Source organism: Pristis pectinata, chromosome 7 (assembly GCF_009764475.1).
Source record: "Pristis pectinata isolate sPriPec2 chromosome 7, sPriPec2.1.pri, whole genome shotgun sequence".
NCBI classification, from domain to species: domain Eukaryota; kingdom Metazoa; phylum Chordata; class Chondrichthyes; order Rhinopristiformes; family Pristidae; genus Pristis; species Pristis pectinata.
The window spans coordinates 49,633,600-49,649,949 of NC_067411.1; the positions used below are offsets into that span (position 1 = coordinate 49,633,600).

General features: G+C 47.8%; 1 protein-coding gene across 2 annotated transcripts in view; it reads left to right on the forward strand.

Annotated features, from left to right (window-relative positions):
- Positions 1-3,083: 3,083 nt before the first annotated feature.
- haus6 (HAUS augmin-like complex, subunit 6) overlaps positions 3,084-16,350 on the forward strand; it is a 54,396-nt gene continuing 41,129 nt past the window's right edge. For both annotated transcript variants that reach the window (XR_007956641.1, XM_052019956.1), the window contains exons 1-2: positions 3,084-3,398; positions 9,255-9,350. Coding sequence is in view for 1 of the 2 variants with exons in the window: in XM_052019956.1 (XP_051875916.1) it covers positions 3,292-3,398; positions 9,255-9,350 (203 nt within the window). In the remaining variant the exon portion in view is untranslated. The remainder of the gene's footprint in view (positions 3,399-9,254; positions 9,351-16,350) is intronic.

Sequence of the window (16,350 nt, forward strand, 5' to 3'; positions counted from 1 at the left end):
AAAATGGGGGCAAGAGATAGCTTTGGCAGAGAAGATAAAAGAAAATCCAAAGAGATTTTATAGGTATATTAAGGGAAAAAGAGTAACTAGAGAGAGAATAGGGCCCCTCAAAGACCAAAGAGGATACCTTTCTGTAGAGCCGCAGGAGATGGGCAAGATCCTTAATGAATACTTCTCTTCTGTTTTTACCGTGGAGAAAGACATGAAGACTTTAGAACTAGCAAAAGTAAGTGGGGAGGTCTTGGGAATATTCCGCATTACAGTAGTGGAGGTGCTGGATGTCTTAAAAGGTATGAAGGTAGACAAATCTCCAGGGCCTGACCATGTATATCCAAGAACACTGTGCGAGGCAAGAGAAGAAATTGCGGGAGCCTTGGCTGAAATATATGCATCATTGTCAGCCGTGGGTGAGGTGCCGGTACATTGGAGGGTAGCAAATATTGTACCTTTATTTAAGAAGGGTGGCAAAGAAAAATCTGGAAACTATGGACCAGTAAGTCGAACATGTGTGGTAGGAGAGGATTCTGAGGGATAAGATATACAAGTATCTGGAAAGACAGGGGTTGATTAGGGGTAGTCAGCATGGGAGATCATGTCTTACAAGCTTGATTGAGTTTTTTGATGATGTGATCAAGAAAGTTGATGAGAGCAGGGCGGTAGACGTGGTTTAAATGGACTTCAGTAAGGCCTTTGATAATGTTCCACACCCTCTTGATAAGGCTGCTCTGGAGGGTTAGATCACATGGAATCCAGGGAGAGCTGGTGTTAACCTGATTTTGAAGTCCCACTTCCATCTGCTGTAAATCACACAGTGCCACAGGTTAATTCAAACGCGTTTATTTAGCAATATATCGCTAGGGAGAAACCTCCTGACTCTCAGGCAGAGACCACGGTGGGGTTCTCCGAGGTACGGGGAGGGGGGCAGACAGTAATTTATACAAACATTGTCACGCACACTTTAATGAGTCAGGCGTCGGAGTTCTTGGTTGAGCAGGAAACAGACAAAGGGCTACTGCAGATGGACAAAGAGCAGCCTCACACCCCAGGTTCAGCTAATTGTCTTCCCATTTCCTGTTAAGATTGACCATCATCTCCATAGTCAAACATAATGGGAATCCAATTAAGTTCCAGACACAGCAATTACCACACAGCACCCAGCCCAGGAGAGCAGTGGTGTAGCTGTTCTGGCCTGAAGGACACTTTTTAAATCAGTATTTCGAGCAGCCATAATTCTCATCCATCTTAAGATATGAATACAGTTATAGTTTATTAATCCTACACCTCCTCACTGGCTAATTGGATACACAATTGGCTTGATGGTGGAAAGTAGAGGGTGATAGTGAAAGGTTGTTTCTCAGACTGGAGGCCTGTGACTAGTGGTGTGCCTCAGGTGTTGGTGCTGGGCCCATTGTTGTTTCTCATTTATATCAACAATTTGGATAAGAATGTACAAGGCATGGTTAGTAAGTTTGCAGATGACACTAAAATAGGTAGTATAGTGGACAATGAAGAAGGTTATTAAAATTACAGGGGATCTTGATCAGCTGAGTAAGTGGGCTGAGGAATGGCAATTGTTGTTCGATTCGGATAAGTGCGAGGTATTGCATTTTGGAAAGTCAAATCCAGGTAGGACTTTCACAGTGAACGGCAGGACCCTGGGGAGCGTTGTAGAACAGAGGGACCTTGGAGTACAAATACATGGTTCACTGAAAGTGGAGTCACAGGTAGACAGGGTGATGAAGAAAGCTTTTGGCACACTGGCCTTCATAAGTCAGGGCACTGAGTATTAAAGTTGGGATGTCAGGGTGTGGTTGTACAGGACACTGGTGAGGCCACACTTGGAGTTCGGTTTTGGTCACCCTGCTATAGGAAAGATATTATTAAGCTGTAAAGAGTGCAGAAAAGATTTGCAAGGATGCTGCCAAGACTTGAGGGACTGAGTTATAGGGATAGGTTGGACAGGCTAGGACTTTATTCCTTAGAGTGTAGGAGACTGAGAGATGATCTTACAGAGGTGTATAAAATCATGAGGGGCACAGATAGGGTGAATGCACTCGGTCTTTTTCTCAGAATTGGGGAATCGAGAACTAGAGGGCGTAGGTATAAGGTGAGAGGGGAAAGATTTAATAAGAACTTGAGGGGCAATTTTTTTTACACAAAGGGTTGTATTTATGTGGAATCAGCTGCCAGAGGAAGTGGTTGAGTCAAGTACAATAACAACTTTTAAAAGACAGCTGGACAGGTACAGGACCAAACATTGGCAAATGGGACAAGCTAAGATGGGGCATTTTGCCCAGCGTGGACCAGTTGGGCTGAAGGGCCTGTTTCTGTGCTGTATCACTACATGACTCAATAACATGACTCTCTCTTGTACTCAGTAAGCTAACCAATGAAGGAAAGCATGCCATATGCCTTCTTTACCACCCTACTTGCATGAGCTGTGGACTTGGACCCCAAGATTCCTCTGTACATCAGTACTGTTAAGGATCCTGCCATTAACTGCACACTTTGCTGCATCAATGAATAAATAACTTGTTTTTTGTGAGAGTGTTGCTGGCAAAGTCTTTGTCTCTCCCTAAAACTGCCCTTGGGCAACCGACTTGAATTGTTGCAGCCCTTCTGGTTAAGGGATTACCACCGCAATTTGGTTAGTTCCAGAATTTAAACCCGCTGCAATAAAGCGAGTGATGCATTTCCAAGTCAGGATGATCTGTGATTTGGAGGAGAACCTGCAGGTGATGATTTTCCTAATTATTTGTCGTAACCGCGTACTAACCGTCCGTAAATCATCCACTGGGACTCTCAAATCTGTCACCATTGTTTTTGTTTCCCTGCCAGAACGGACATCTTCGCCCTGAGAGAACCAACGGAAAACGGCGGCGCCACCCGCGCCTCAACGCGCTCTTTTCGCCTCCCACCAATCAGAGCGGCGAACTGTCTCCCACCAATCAGAGCGGCGAACTGTCTCCACCAATCAGAGCGGCGAACTGTCTCCCACCAATCAGAGCGGCGAACTATCTCCCGCGGTGTCTTGGCGCCGCTCTTTGATTGGCTGCCGGTGAGTGGCGTTTGAAGCGGAAATAACGGAGGGACACTACAATTGGCGCGCAGTAAGCGGGAGTTGGTGAGGAGTGAAAGGAGTGGGCTGGGCCGGATCGGATCGGACCGGGCTGGAATTCAGTGTAGCAGAGCGGGAATCGGGTCAGACCCAGACCTGAGCCCCCTGCAGGATAGGCCGGGACGTGGTAGAGTGCAGCGGCCTAGCTTGGTGGGCTGACGCAGGGCCGTGTGATGGCGGGGAACTGGCGGAAGGAATGCCTGTGGAAGGCGCTGCTGGCCCTCGGCTTCACGCCGACCGACGATGAGCAGCGGACGGCGAACCGCACTGTATTTGGCGTGTGAGTGAATCAAAGCCCCTGTCTCGTACCTCGGCCTTTAACGAACTCTGCTCTCCAGTCCCGGAGCTCACCCCGCCTTTGCCGGGGTGCCTCTTTACCCACCGCGTAGTACTGGTAAAGGTGTACCTACCTGCAAACGCAACGCTCATTCCTCTTTCCTTTCCAGTAACCATTCTTACAGCGTTATTCTGTAATCTGCGCCGCTCTCATCTATCTGTATAGTAACGTTTCAAAACACCTGCTATTAACTTTTTCTTTCGTAAAGCCGTGTAGCTTTATCTAAATGCCCCGTTACAGCATTCTGGATGAACTGGTAATCCTTTATAGGTTTATCTTCAAAGTAACTAAACTCCCAGTAATCATTTTCGAAAATCTCTGCTGCATCTTCTCTAACGCTTGCACGTCTTTCTGAACTATAGTGCATGGAACCGGGCACACTATCAGAGTTGTGGCTTAGTGTTTTATAAAAGTTTCTCATGACTTCCTTGGTCTTGTACTCCATGCCTCTATTTATAAAGCCCGGGGTCCTATTCACTAACTTAACCACTTTCTCTAGTTTGCATGCCTCTTTAAATTGTGTTACTTGTATACCTACGGGCTTCTCTGGTACTGTACTCCTTTTGGAGCTGTGCCTTATGGTTTACATTGCTTTATTCTTCCAAATGAAATGTAGCACTTTGCATTTTTTTTGCATTAAATTTCATCTATCATGTGTCTGCCCATTCCACCAGTCTGTATTTTTGTATATTTATAGCATATTTCTATTCTCATCACTGTTCTCTATGCTCCCAAGATTTTATGTTACAATTTTGGAAATTATGCCCTTTTAATACAAATCACCATGATCTACAAGGGCAAAACTGGGAAAACATCATTGTACATTCCTGGAGACATGACACTACAGATGCTGGAATCAAACAGCACACAAGATGCTGGAGGAACTCGGGTCAGGCAGCATCTATGGAAGGAAATGGACAGTTGACTTATTGGGTTGAGACTTCTCATCTGGATTGAAAGAGGGGAGATAGCTAGTATAAAAGGTGGAGGGAAGGGGTAGAGCAAGAGCTAGCAAGTGATAGGTAGATCCAGGTGAAGAGCAGTGATAGGCAGATAGAGGAAGGGAGAGTGGAATGTCTTTCAGCCCAGATGAAGGGTCTCAACCCAAAACATTGACTGTTCATTTCCCTCCATAGATGCTGCCTGATCTGCTGACTTCCTACGGCATCTTGTGTACTGTACATTCCTTTCCACTCTACTTCACACCTCGAACATCCAAAAAGCAACTCTATTGCTACAATCTATGTATGTTTTTATCCATGCAACTGCCACATGCTTCAGTCTTGAGCCTTTTGAAAGTCCATGATGTCACATCAACTGTATTTTCATATGTGACCATCTGTTGCCCTTTTAGATCTTCTATAGGCACACAAATTGACAATTTAAGTTCTGAAAACAATCAATGACTAAGCTTTCACATCTGTATGGGTAGAAAATTCCAAAGGTTCATCACCTGGGTGAAGAAATATCTCCTAATGGCTTTCCCATTATTTGGAGACTGATCCCTTAGCCAGGGGAATACATCCTCCCCATGTCCATCCTGTTGAGCCCTCTTAACAATTTTTGTATATTTTAATGTGGTCACCTCTTGCTCTTCAGAACTCTAAAGAAAAGTGTAGCAATTGCTCATATTACTGACCTGCCATTCTAGGGACTAATCTGGTAAATATTTACCACACTTCCAAGCAAAAATCTTTTTGGGTTAGGAGATCAACATTTTGCAGGATATTCCACTTGTGGTCTCGTTGTGGCCTACATAAGACGTATTTTACACTAGTACTCAAATCCTCTTACAATAAAGGGCAACATGATGTTTACTTTAGTGCTTTCTGCATTTGAATGTTAGCCTTCAGTGACTTGTGTGCAGGAATGTGCATTTGAACATCCCTTTGAACACTGTTTCCTAATCTCATCATGTGGGGGGGAGAGAAGGTATTCTTTCTGCTTTGGAGAATAACTTTTCTTTACAATGTACGCTGTTTGCCATGTTGTTGCCCAGACACTTGGCTTCTCTACCACCATGATGCCCTTTAGCATCCTTGTTAATTTTCACATTTTCCTCTTAGTTTTGTATCATCAACAAACTTAAGTTACACCTGGTCTCCTTGGCCAAATTGCTGTTATATTGTGGATAATTGGGGCCCAAGCACCCATCTGTAAGGTACTTCACTCATTGCAGCCTGCCAACCCAAAAAGGATCTTTATGTTCATACCTTTCCCATCTTTTAATCCATTCTAATGTATTACCCCAATTCCATGTTTTGTAATTGTTTAGCAGCTGTCTATGTTGAACCTTAACAGAAGTCTTCTGAAAAATCAAATAACCAACATCCACTAGTTTCCTCTGTCTAACCTATTGACAAATCCTCAAAGATCTCAAGTAGGTTGGTCAGACATACTTTCCCTTTTCATTAAGCTTCACTGCTCTAGCATAATTTTTGTTAAAGGACATGATATCAAGACACTTAAGATAGCTTGCTGCATTTTACTTTCTACAGACATCGGGCTAACAGGCTGGTAGTTCCTTGTTACTTCTCTCCACTTCTCAAATATTGGGGTTGCATTTGTTACCTTCCAAATTGCAGCAACTATTCCAGAAATTTGGAAGATAACTACAGCATCCACTATATTCATAGCCACTGCTTTCAAAATTCTGGGATGGAGATCACCTGGTCCTTTGTTTTCAGGCTCACTAACTCGTCAGTTACTATGTCTTTACTAATATTTCTGACTTTGCCTTGGACCCTTGATTCTCCAGTATTTCCGAAAGACTGACTTGTGTCTGATTTTTGTCTTCTGTAAAGACAGACACAAAATAGTCATTTAATTCTTCTGCCACATTTGTCTTTGCTAGAGTTTTCCTTTTTCCATTCTTATAGAAACTCTTATTTTCATTTCTTCCTCATCTACTCTTGTATTCAGTTTTCCCTTATCTATTTCTTTTCCATGGGTTACTGAATTCAAAAACACTCCAAATCCTCAAGCTCACTGCTCTTCCTGGCAATGGCTCAGTAATATTGACATAGAAACATAGAAAACCTCCAGCACAATTCAGGCCTTCAGCCCAAAAAGTTGTGCCAAACATGTCCCTACCTTAGAAATTACTAGGCTTACCCATAGCCCTCTATTTTTCTAAGCTCCATGTACCTATCCAAAAGTCTCTTAAATGACCCTATCGTATCTGCCTCTACCACCGTTGCCGGCAGCCCATTCCACACACTCACCACTCTGAGTAAAAAAAAAACTTCCCCCTGACATCTCCTCTGTACTTACTCCATAGTCCCTCAAACCTGTGTCCTCTTGTGGCAACCACTTCAGCCCTGGGAAAAGCCTCTGACTATCCACATGATCAATGCCTCTCATCATCATATACACCTCTATCAGGTCCTCCCTCATCCTCTATCACTCCAAGGAGAAAAGGCCGAGTTCACTCAACCTGTTTTATAAGGCATGCTCCCCAATCCAGGCAACATCCTTGTAAATCTCCTCTGCACCCTCTATGGCTTCTGCATCCTTCCTGCAGTGAGGTGACCAGAACTGAGCACAGTACTCCGTGGGGTCTGACCAGGGTCCTATATAGCTGCAACATTACCTCCCGGCTCCTAAATTCAATTCCACAATTGATGAAGATTAAATCTAAGGAAAAGGCTTTAAAATTGCCATGAAAAGCAGTAATGCTGAGGATCTGGAGTGTTTTGGAATTCAGTGAAGCAAGGTGTCTTTTTTTTGTGTGCCTTAAAAGAATGGATAATTTGTAGCAAATTAAGTATTATTTACATGTCCACTGACATGTCCTTGAACAACATTTCCTTCAACTTGCCCTTCGTGCCTTCATAGATTTGTTTAGATGGAAAACCTCAGCTTCAGTATGAACTACATGATTTTTGAACTGAGAATTTTAAATGATCTGATGATCACTTTTTTAGAAGCCCCTGTCCAATGCACACAGTCCTGCCTTGCATAAAGAAAGGTGGTTGTTGAAGACCAATCGTCCCAGCTCCTGGGTATCGCTGTGGGATTACCTCAAGGAATTGCCCTAGGCCAACCATCTTCAGCTGCTCTGTGATCTTCCTTCTAACATAAGGTCAAATATAGCAATGTTTGCTGATGACTTCACAATGTTCAATTCCATTCACAACACCTTGGCGAAAAAAAAGTCTGTACCTGCAAGCAACAATGTACAGGCAACAGTCATGCCTGGGCTGATAAGGGGCAAATAACATGAGCCACAAAAAATTAATCATAAGATTGTTTTGTGGAAGGGAAATATTGTTAGACCAGTTTAGTGAAGCTTTTGAATAAGTAACTTTCTGTGGATAAAGTGGAACCTGAGAATGGACTTGAATTTCAAGAAGGCCTGTGAAAATAATGCTGTAATTTATTGTAGAAATTAAAGGTTTCTGGTGTAGGAGAATATTTTGGCAATGATAGAATGCTGGCTAATAGGAAAGAGTATACATAAATGGGCCTTTTTCTGGTTGGTTAAATGAGTGGTGTGCCAAGGATTGGAGCTGGGGCCTTGACGTTTATATAAATGTTGAGGCCCCAGGTAGATTGAGTGGATAAAGATCTGGCAAATGGAGTATAATGTGGGAAAAATATTAAATTGGTCAGGAAAAATAAAAGTATATCTAAATATTGAGATTGGGGGTCCTAGTTATGACTTGCAGAAGGTTAGTATGCTGGTACAGCCAGTAATAAGGAAATATAATGGGATGTTATTGCTTATTGTAGGGGAATTGAATATAAAAAATAAGATTGTGGTTCCATTTTTCCTTGAATGAGGAAGACCTACTGATGTAGGCAATAATGCAACTATGGCCTCAATACTAGGGATGATCTGCGAAAGACAACTGGCATTGGCTGGCTGGTCCTTCCAATAAATTGGAGGATTTTGGGGAGAAAATATTTGTAGTATTTTCCCAGTGCCTTGAAATGCCTGCTGTAGGTAGTTAAGGTGTCACAAACATGTAGGGTAGCTGTGATCCTTGCCTAGCAGCCCATTAGCTTTTGTGATGGATCTGAGATCTTGAACGTCAGGTACTCCTTCCCTCATCGAATAGTATTGGTGAGACCGTGTCTGGAGTATTGTATACAGTATTGGCCCTGAGGATTGATGTTAATGCCTTGAGATCATATCAGAGAAGCTTTGTTAAACTAACCCTAGAATGGACTAATTGTTTGAGGAGAGGTTGGATACTGTAGTCTTGTCTGCTAGAGTTTTGAAGAATGAGAAAGGACTTCATTGAAACATGAGACTGAGAGGACCTGAATGGGTGGATATGGAGATGTTGTTCTTGTAAGGAAAATAGCAAACTACACAACTTTAAAAGTAAGGGCTGCCCATTTAGGATGAGGTAAAATATGGTTTTTCATCACCAATGGCCAATATTTATTGCTTGTCCCTAGTTCATTAGATTATTGATTAATCTGTCCTCATTGTACAATACTAGATCTAAAATAGCCAGTTTCTTTGTCCCTTTTTTAAAAAAAACTTCTATGCTCCATGAATTTGTCCTCCATGCAATTGCTAATTTGGTTTTCAGTCTATATGCAGGTTAAAGTCCCTCATGTATTTTCCTTGTTAGATACTTTTAATTTCCTGATGATCCCACTGTTTAGGGTCTATAAACCTTGTTACTGGCCAGACAGCACAGCCTTCAGTGGTTTCAATTGGAACCACACTGTCCAGAACTATACTGATACTATGGAGATTTGAGTTCTGTCAAGATGGTGTCAAAAATGGCTGAAATTTCAGTACCACTAATATTAAAAATAACTGCATATTTCTTTTAACAGGGATATGTTTGACAAGCCAAATGTGGAAGCATTCCAAATTGTTGTGTACTATTTGTTCATGCAATTGGACCAAACTCGTGTCAATATTGTCTTCAGGTAAGATGAGTGGTTTAGTTTGTTAACTGATACAGATGTAACTTGATGAGATTTTTTGTTTTACATTGGATTAAAGTAACAATGAGAATAATTGGGTAAAAGTAAAGTAGGTCATAGTCAGTCTGAATTCCTTGGGTCAAGCAGTATTTGATTATAGATTAATTTAGGTTATAAGTCTGAGATGTTTGCATTGGATGTAATTTTGAAATGTTATCTTGCAAGTAGATAAACACCATGAGAAACATAATAAACTTTACTGAACTTTTAACATGAATTTTTCTTGATTAAATCACTTTTCATAAATTTGGATTTTAAGGTGTTTAAAGACTGCCAATATTCAGACTAAAGATCTATTGTATTAAATTGGCAGAAATGCTTTTGATGCTCGAGCTATCTGTAGGATATTTACACAGGAGCAATGTGAATATATATTTTCTTGCAAGGGATCTAACCTGTGTCCTGAATAACATCTATCACCTCCCAGCTTCTTGCATCATTTCCACTTTTTTTCTTCCCCTGCTTTCCCCTTTTCCCACCCTCCCCAGCTGCCTATCAAGCCCCTTGCCTTGATCCACCTATCACCTGCCAGCTCTTTCTCTACCCCTTCTCTTTGCACCCCCCACCACCACCTTTTTATGCTGGCTATCTCCTCTTTCTTTCCAGTTCTGATGAAGGTTCTCAACCCAAAATGTCAACTGTCATAAAACACAGAACATTACAGCACAGTACAGGCCTTTCAGCCTACAATGTTGTGCCCACAGTTTATCCTGCTCTAAGATCTATCCAACCCTTCCCTCCCACATAGCCCTCCATCTTCCTATCATTCATGTGGCTATCTAAGAGTCTCTTATGTCCCTAATGTATCTATCTCCACCACCTCCGCTGGCATTGTGTTCCACATACCCACCACTTTTTTTTAAAAAAAACACTTGCCACTGTCATCCCCACCCCCCCCCCCACCATACCTTCCTCCAATCACCTTAAAATTATGCCTCCTCGTGTTAGCCATTTTTGCCCTGAAAGTCTCTGACTGTCCACTCGATCTATGCCTCTTATCTTGTACACCTCTATCAAGTCACCTCATCCTCCTCTGCAAAGAGAGAAGCCCTAGCTCACTCAACCTATCCTCATAAGACATGCTCTCTGATCCAGGCAACATCCTGGTATATCTCCTCTGCACCCTCTCTAAAGTTTCCACATCTGTCCCATAATGAGGTTACCAGAACTGAACACAATACTCCAAGTGTGGTCTAACCAGAGTTCTACAGAGCTGCAACATTATCTTGAACTCAATACCCCTACCAATGAAGACCAACAGACCATATGCTGCCTTAACAACCCTATCAACCTGCATGGCAACCTTGAGGGATCAATGGATGTGGACCCCAGATCCCTCTATTCCTCCACACTGCTAAGAGTCCTGCCATTAACCTTGTATTCTGCCTTCAAACTTGATCTTCCAAAGTGTATCACTTCACACTCTTCTGGGTTGAACTCCATCTGCCACTTCTCACCCCAGCTCTGCATCCTATCAATGTCCTGTTGTAACCTTCAACACTAGCCACAACACCACCAACCTTTGTCATCTGCAAACTTACTAACCCACCCTTCCACATCCTCATCCAAGTCAATTATAAAAATCAGAGCAGGGGTCCAAGAAAAGATCCCTCCAGAACGTCACTGGCCCCCAGGCAGAATACTCTCCATCTATAACCCTGGATCCCATGCCTTCTAACTTTCTGAACGAGCTCTCAATGAGGAACCTCATCAAATACCTTGCTGAAATCCATGTACACCACATCCACTGCTTGACCTTCATCAATGTGCTTTGTCACATCCACAAAGAATTCAATCAGGCTTGTGAGGCACAACATGACCCTGACAAAGCCATGTTGACTGTCCCTAATCAGCCTATGCTTCTCCAAATGCTCATAAATCTTGTCTCTAAGAATCTTTTCCAGTAACTTGCCCTCCACTGAAGTAGGACTCACTGGTCTATAATTCCCAGGGTTATCCCTACTCCCTTTCTCAAACAAAAGAGAAACATTTGCCACCCTCCAATCATCTGGCACTACTGTGGTTAGTGAGGACGCAAAGATCATCGCCAAAAGCGCAGCAATCTCTTCTCTGGCTTCCTGTAATAACCTTGGATATATCCTGTCCAGCCCCAGTGACTTATCTATCTCAATGTTTTTCAAAAGTTCCAGCACATCCTCTTTCCTCACGTCAACATGCTCTAGCATATTGTACAGCATCCTTGCAAATGTCATGGTCTCTCAATGGTGAATACTGAAGCAAAGTATTCATTAAGAATCTCCCCTACCTCTTCTGACTCCAGCATACGTTTCCCCTTTTATCCCTGATCAGTCCTATCCCCCACTCTAGTCATCCTCTTATTCTTGTGTGTAGAACACCTTGATTTTCCTTAATCCTACTTGCCAAGGCTGCCTCATGCTCCCTTCTAGCTCTTCTAAGTCCATTCTTAAGCTCCCTCCTGACTACCTTGTAACTCTCCAGAGTCCTTTCTGATCCTTGTTTTCTAAACCTTTGGTAGGCTGCATTCTTCCTCTTGACAAGATGTTCTATGTCTCTTGTCAACCATGGTTCCTTCATTCTATCATCCTTGCCCTGTTTCATTGGGACAAACCCATAAAGAACCCCATGCAAGTACTCCCTAAACAACCTCCACATTTCTTTTGTGCACTTCCCCAAGAACATCGATTCCCAATTTATGCTCCCAAGTTCCTGCCTAATAGCATCATAATTCCCTGTCCCCCAATTAAACACTTCCCTATATCATCTGCTCTTATACCCCTCCAAGGCTATGGTAAAGGTCAAGGCATTATGGTCATTGTTTCCAAAGTACTGTCCCACTGAGAGACCTGAAACCTGATCAGGCTCATTGCCTAGTACCAGGTCCAGTTTGGCCTGTCCACATACTGTGTCAGGAATCCTTCCTGGACACTCCTAACTGTCCATTTCCCTTCATAGATGCTTGCTGACCCACTGAGTTCCTCCAGCTTTGTGTTGCTGCTGATGGCTAATCAAACTGCTTTCCCAGATACTAATTAGATGTATGTGAGTGTAGTAACTTTTAGATTTCCAGTATAACTGCATGTTCCCACCACAAAATGCTGTTGGAGATGCAAGAAAGACTGCAGATGCTGGAAATCTGGAGCAATCCACAAAATGCTGGAGGAACTTGACAGGTCAGGCAGCATATATAAAAATTGATGTCAGGCAGAAATGTATGTCTATGCTGTCAGATTGGAGACTACCAATGCAGAATGAGGTGCTGTTCTTCTAATGTGTATAGCCTCAACTTGTCTGTCCACAGCCTTCTCTACTGCCATGTTGGTGTGGGAATGGGAAATGGAATTAAAATGCCTGGCCATCGGGAGATCCTGGCTGTTTACAGTGGATGAAGCAAAGGTGCTTGACGAAGTGATTTCCCCTAATCTGCGTTGGGTCTCACTGATATGGAGGAGGCTGCACTGGATGAGATAAATGACACTAATAGATTTGCATGTGAAGGACTGTTTAGGGCCCTGAATGGTGGTGAGGGAGGAGGTGTAGGGGCAGGTGTAACACTTAAATATTGCCACTTAGATACTGACAAAATGATGTCGTCATTTTTGGATAGTGAGGACCATTGTGAACTGTTTTGCTATCGTTAACCAAGTCTACCTCATCAAGAGGGTTGAATTTGTACGTTGTTCAGACCAGGTTTGGATGGTAGCCTCCCTTTGCTGACTCTAGTGATGAATCTGTTAATTTGGCATTTGCTTGGTAACAGTCCACAAATAACCAGACTTGATTGAAATAGTGGAATTTGAACTCCTGATTTGCTAGAATAGTACCAGAACCACAAGGTTGCCACACATGCAGGATTGGTAGCTTATTGCAACTGTAGTGATATGTAATTTGTAAATGAAAATTAATTTCCTTGCAGTTTCTGATCACGAGCATGCAGTTAATTTATTGAACTAAGGTACTTCTGACAGCATGAAAATTAATAGTTGCAAATTGCAGTGATCTCTTAGAGCTGGTGTATTTAAATTTTCTTTCATTTCAACAGTTTTTGAGGTTTTTAGGTTATTTTAATGAATTGCAAGTAAAGTTTTAAGTCTTTTCCCTTTCTGATGCTTATTTAAATATTGCAGAAATTCACTTTCGGTAAGAAGTAGAATGGCAAAGATGAATTGAATAGTTCTAACAGTATTGTTCTAATCTGTCTGACACTTAAACACCATGAATCAGACAACACATGGGGGAAAATCCCAAACATGCTGTCTGTATTGGCTTTGGAGGATGAATGTGCTTCTGCCTTAACATGCTTTCTAAACCAACACTTGCTCTGCTTTGAAACTTAAAACTTAAATAGTATGTTATTTGAAGTACGTGAAGCTTCTGTTTCAATACCTCTAAAGTCTTATAAATCAGCAACAAAAGAAACAGTCATGATTCAGTGTTTAAAAACTAGTTTATTAATAACTAAAGATAATAAAAAAAATAAATAAAAATATTAGAAGTAAAAATGGTAAACCTTCAACACTAACCTCCAAAAACCTGACTCGTGTGTGTGGCAAATTACCAAACTCCCAATCCAGGAAAGGTTCTTAAAGTTCAGTTCAGCAAGCCATAAGGTGAAACATGAGCAAAGCCGCCTTCAACAACCACTGTTGTCTGAAGATAAGACATAGATGGAGAGAGCATTGAGTAATTACGAAATCCAAATGTTCCACGGTGGAACCCAAACGACACCTCTGTGTTCAAACGGTAGTGACTTCCTCACCCCGAAAAGCATCCGACTTGTGGCCATCCACACAAATACCTGTTTCCCTCTACAGGTCAGCAACAAAGTGAAGTCCACCAGATTACTCCCAATTTCCATACGTGGATTGTAGTAACAGACAGTTTCTCATCCATCGATAGACACTCTTCTCTCCCACCGACCACTTTCCCCCCAGCCCCGCGCGTGGCCCTCTCCTCTCCTCCCCCCCCCCCCCCCCCCCGCCCCGCGCGTGGCCCTCTCCTCTCGCGCCCCCCCCCCTGCCCCCCGCCTGGCCCTCTCCTCTCGCGCGCCCCCCAGCCCCGCGCGTGGCCCTCTCCTCTCCCTCCCCCCCCCCCCTGCCCCGCGCGTGGCCCTCTCCTCTCGCGCCCCCCCTGCCCCGCGCGTGGCCCTCTCCTCTCGCGCCCCCCCTGCCCCGCGCCTGGCCCTCTCCTCTCGCGCGCCCCCCGCGCGTGGCCCTCTCCTCTCGCGCGCCCCCCGCCCCGCGCGTGGCCCTCTCCTCTCGCGCGCCCCCCGCCCCGCGCGTGGCCCTCTCCTCTCGCGCGCCCCCCCGCCCCGCGCGTGGCCCTCTCCTCTCGCGCGCCCCCCCGCCCCGCGCGTGGCCCTCTCCTCTCGCGCGCCCCCCCCGCCCCGCGCGTGGCCCTCTCCTCTCGCGCGCCCCCCCCGCCCCGCGCGTGGCCCTCTCCTCTCGCGCGCCACCCCCGCCCCGCGCGTGGCCCTCTCCTCTCGCGCGCCCCCCGCGCGTGGCCCTCTCCTCTCGCGCGCCCCCCGCGCGTGGCCCTCTCCTCTCGCGCGCCCCCCCTGCCCCGCGCGTGGCCCTCTCCTCTCGCGCCCCCCCTGCCCCGCGCCTGGCCCTCTCCTCTCGCGCGCCCCCCCCCGCCCCGCGCGTGGCCCTCTCCTCTCGCGCGCCCCCCGCCCCGCGCGTGGCCCTCTCCTCTCGCGCGCCCCCCCGCCCCGCGCGTGGCCCTCTCCTCTCGCGCGCCCCCCCGCCCCGCGCGTGGCCCTCTCCTCTCGCGCGCCCCCCCCGCCCCGCGCGTGGCCCTCTCCTCTCGCGCGCCCCGCGCGTGGCCCTCTCCTCTCGCGCGCCCCCCGCGCGTGGCCCTCTCCTCTCGCGCGCCCCCCGCGCGTGGCCCTCTCCTCTCGCGCGCCCCCCCCGCCCCGCGCGTGGCCCTCTCCTCTCGCGCGCCCCCCCCCCGCCCCGCGCGTGGCCCTCTCCTCTCGCGCGCCCCCCCCGCCCCGCGCGTGGCCCTCTCCTCTCGCGCGCCCCCCCCCCCCCGCCCCGCGCGTGGCCCTCTCCTCTCGCGCGCCCCCCCCCCGCCCCGCGCGTGGCCCTCTCCTCTCGCGCGCCCCCCCCCCCCGCCCCGCGCGTGGCCCTCTCCTCTCGCGCGCCCCCCCCGCCCCGCGCGTGGCCCTCTCCTCTCGCGCGCCCCCCCCCGCCCCGCGCGTGGCCCTCTCCTCTCGCGCGCCCCCCCCCCGCCCCGCGCGTGGCCCTCTCCTCTCGCGCGCCCCCCCCCGCCCCGCGCGTGGCCCTCTCCTCTCGCGCGCCCCCCCCGCCCCGCGCGTGGCCCTCTCCTCTCGCGCGCCCCCCCCCGCCCCGCGCGTGGCCCTCTCCTCTCGCGCGCCCCCCCCCCGCCCCGCGCGTGGCCCTCTCCTCTCGCGCGCGCCCCCCCCGCCCCGCGCGTGGCCCTCTCCTCTCGCGCGCCCCCCCCGCCCCGCGCGTGGCCCTCTCCTCTCGCGCGCCCCCGCCCGCCCCGCGCGTGGCCCTCTCCTCTCGCGCGCCCCCCCCCGCCCCGCGCGTGGCCCTCTCCTCTCGCGCGCCCCCCCCCCGCCCCGCGCGTGGCCCTCTCCTCTCGCGCGCCCCCCCCCGCCCCGCGCGTGGCCCTCTCCTCGCGCGCGCCCCCCCCCCCCCGCCCCGCGCGTGGCCCTCTCCTCTCGCGCGCCCCACCCCCGCCCCGCGCGTGGCCCTCTCCTCTCGCGCGCCCCCCCCCCGCCCCGCGCGTGGCCCTCTCCTCTCGCGCGCCCCCCCCCCGCCCCGCGCCCCGCCCGCCCCCCCCTCCTCTCGCGCCCCCCCCCGGCCCCGCCCGCCCCCCTCCTCTCGCGCCCCCCCCCGGCCCCGCGCGCCCCCCCTCCTCTCGCGCCCCCCCCCCCCCCCCGGCCCCGCGCGCCCCTCCTCCTCTCGCGCCCCCCCCGCCCCGCGCGTGGCCCTCT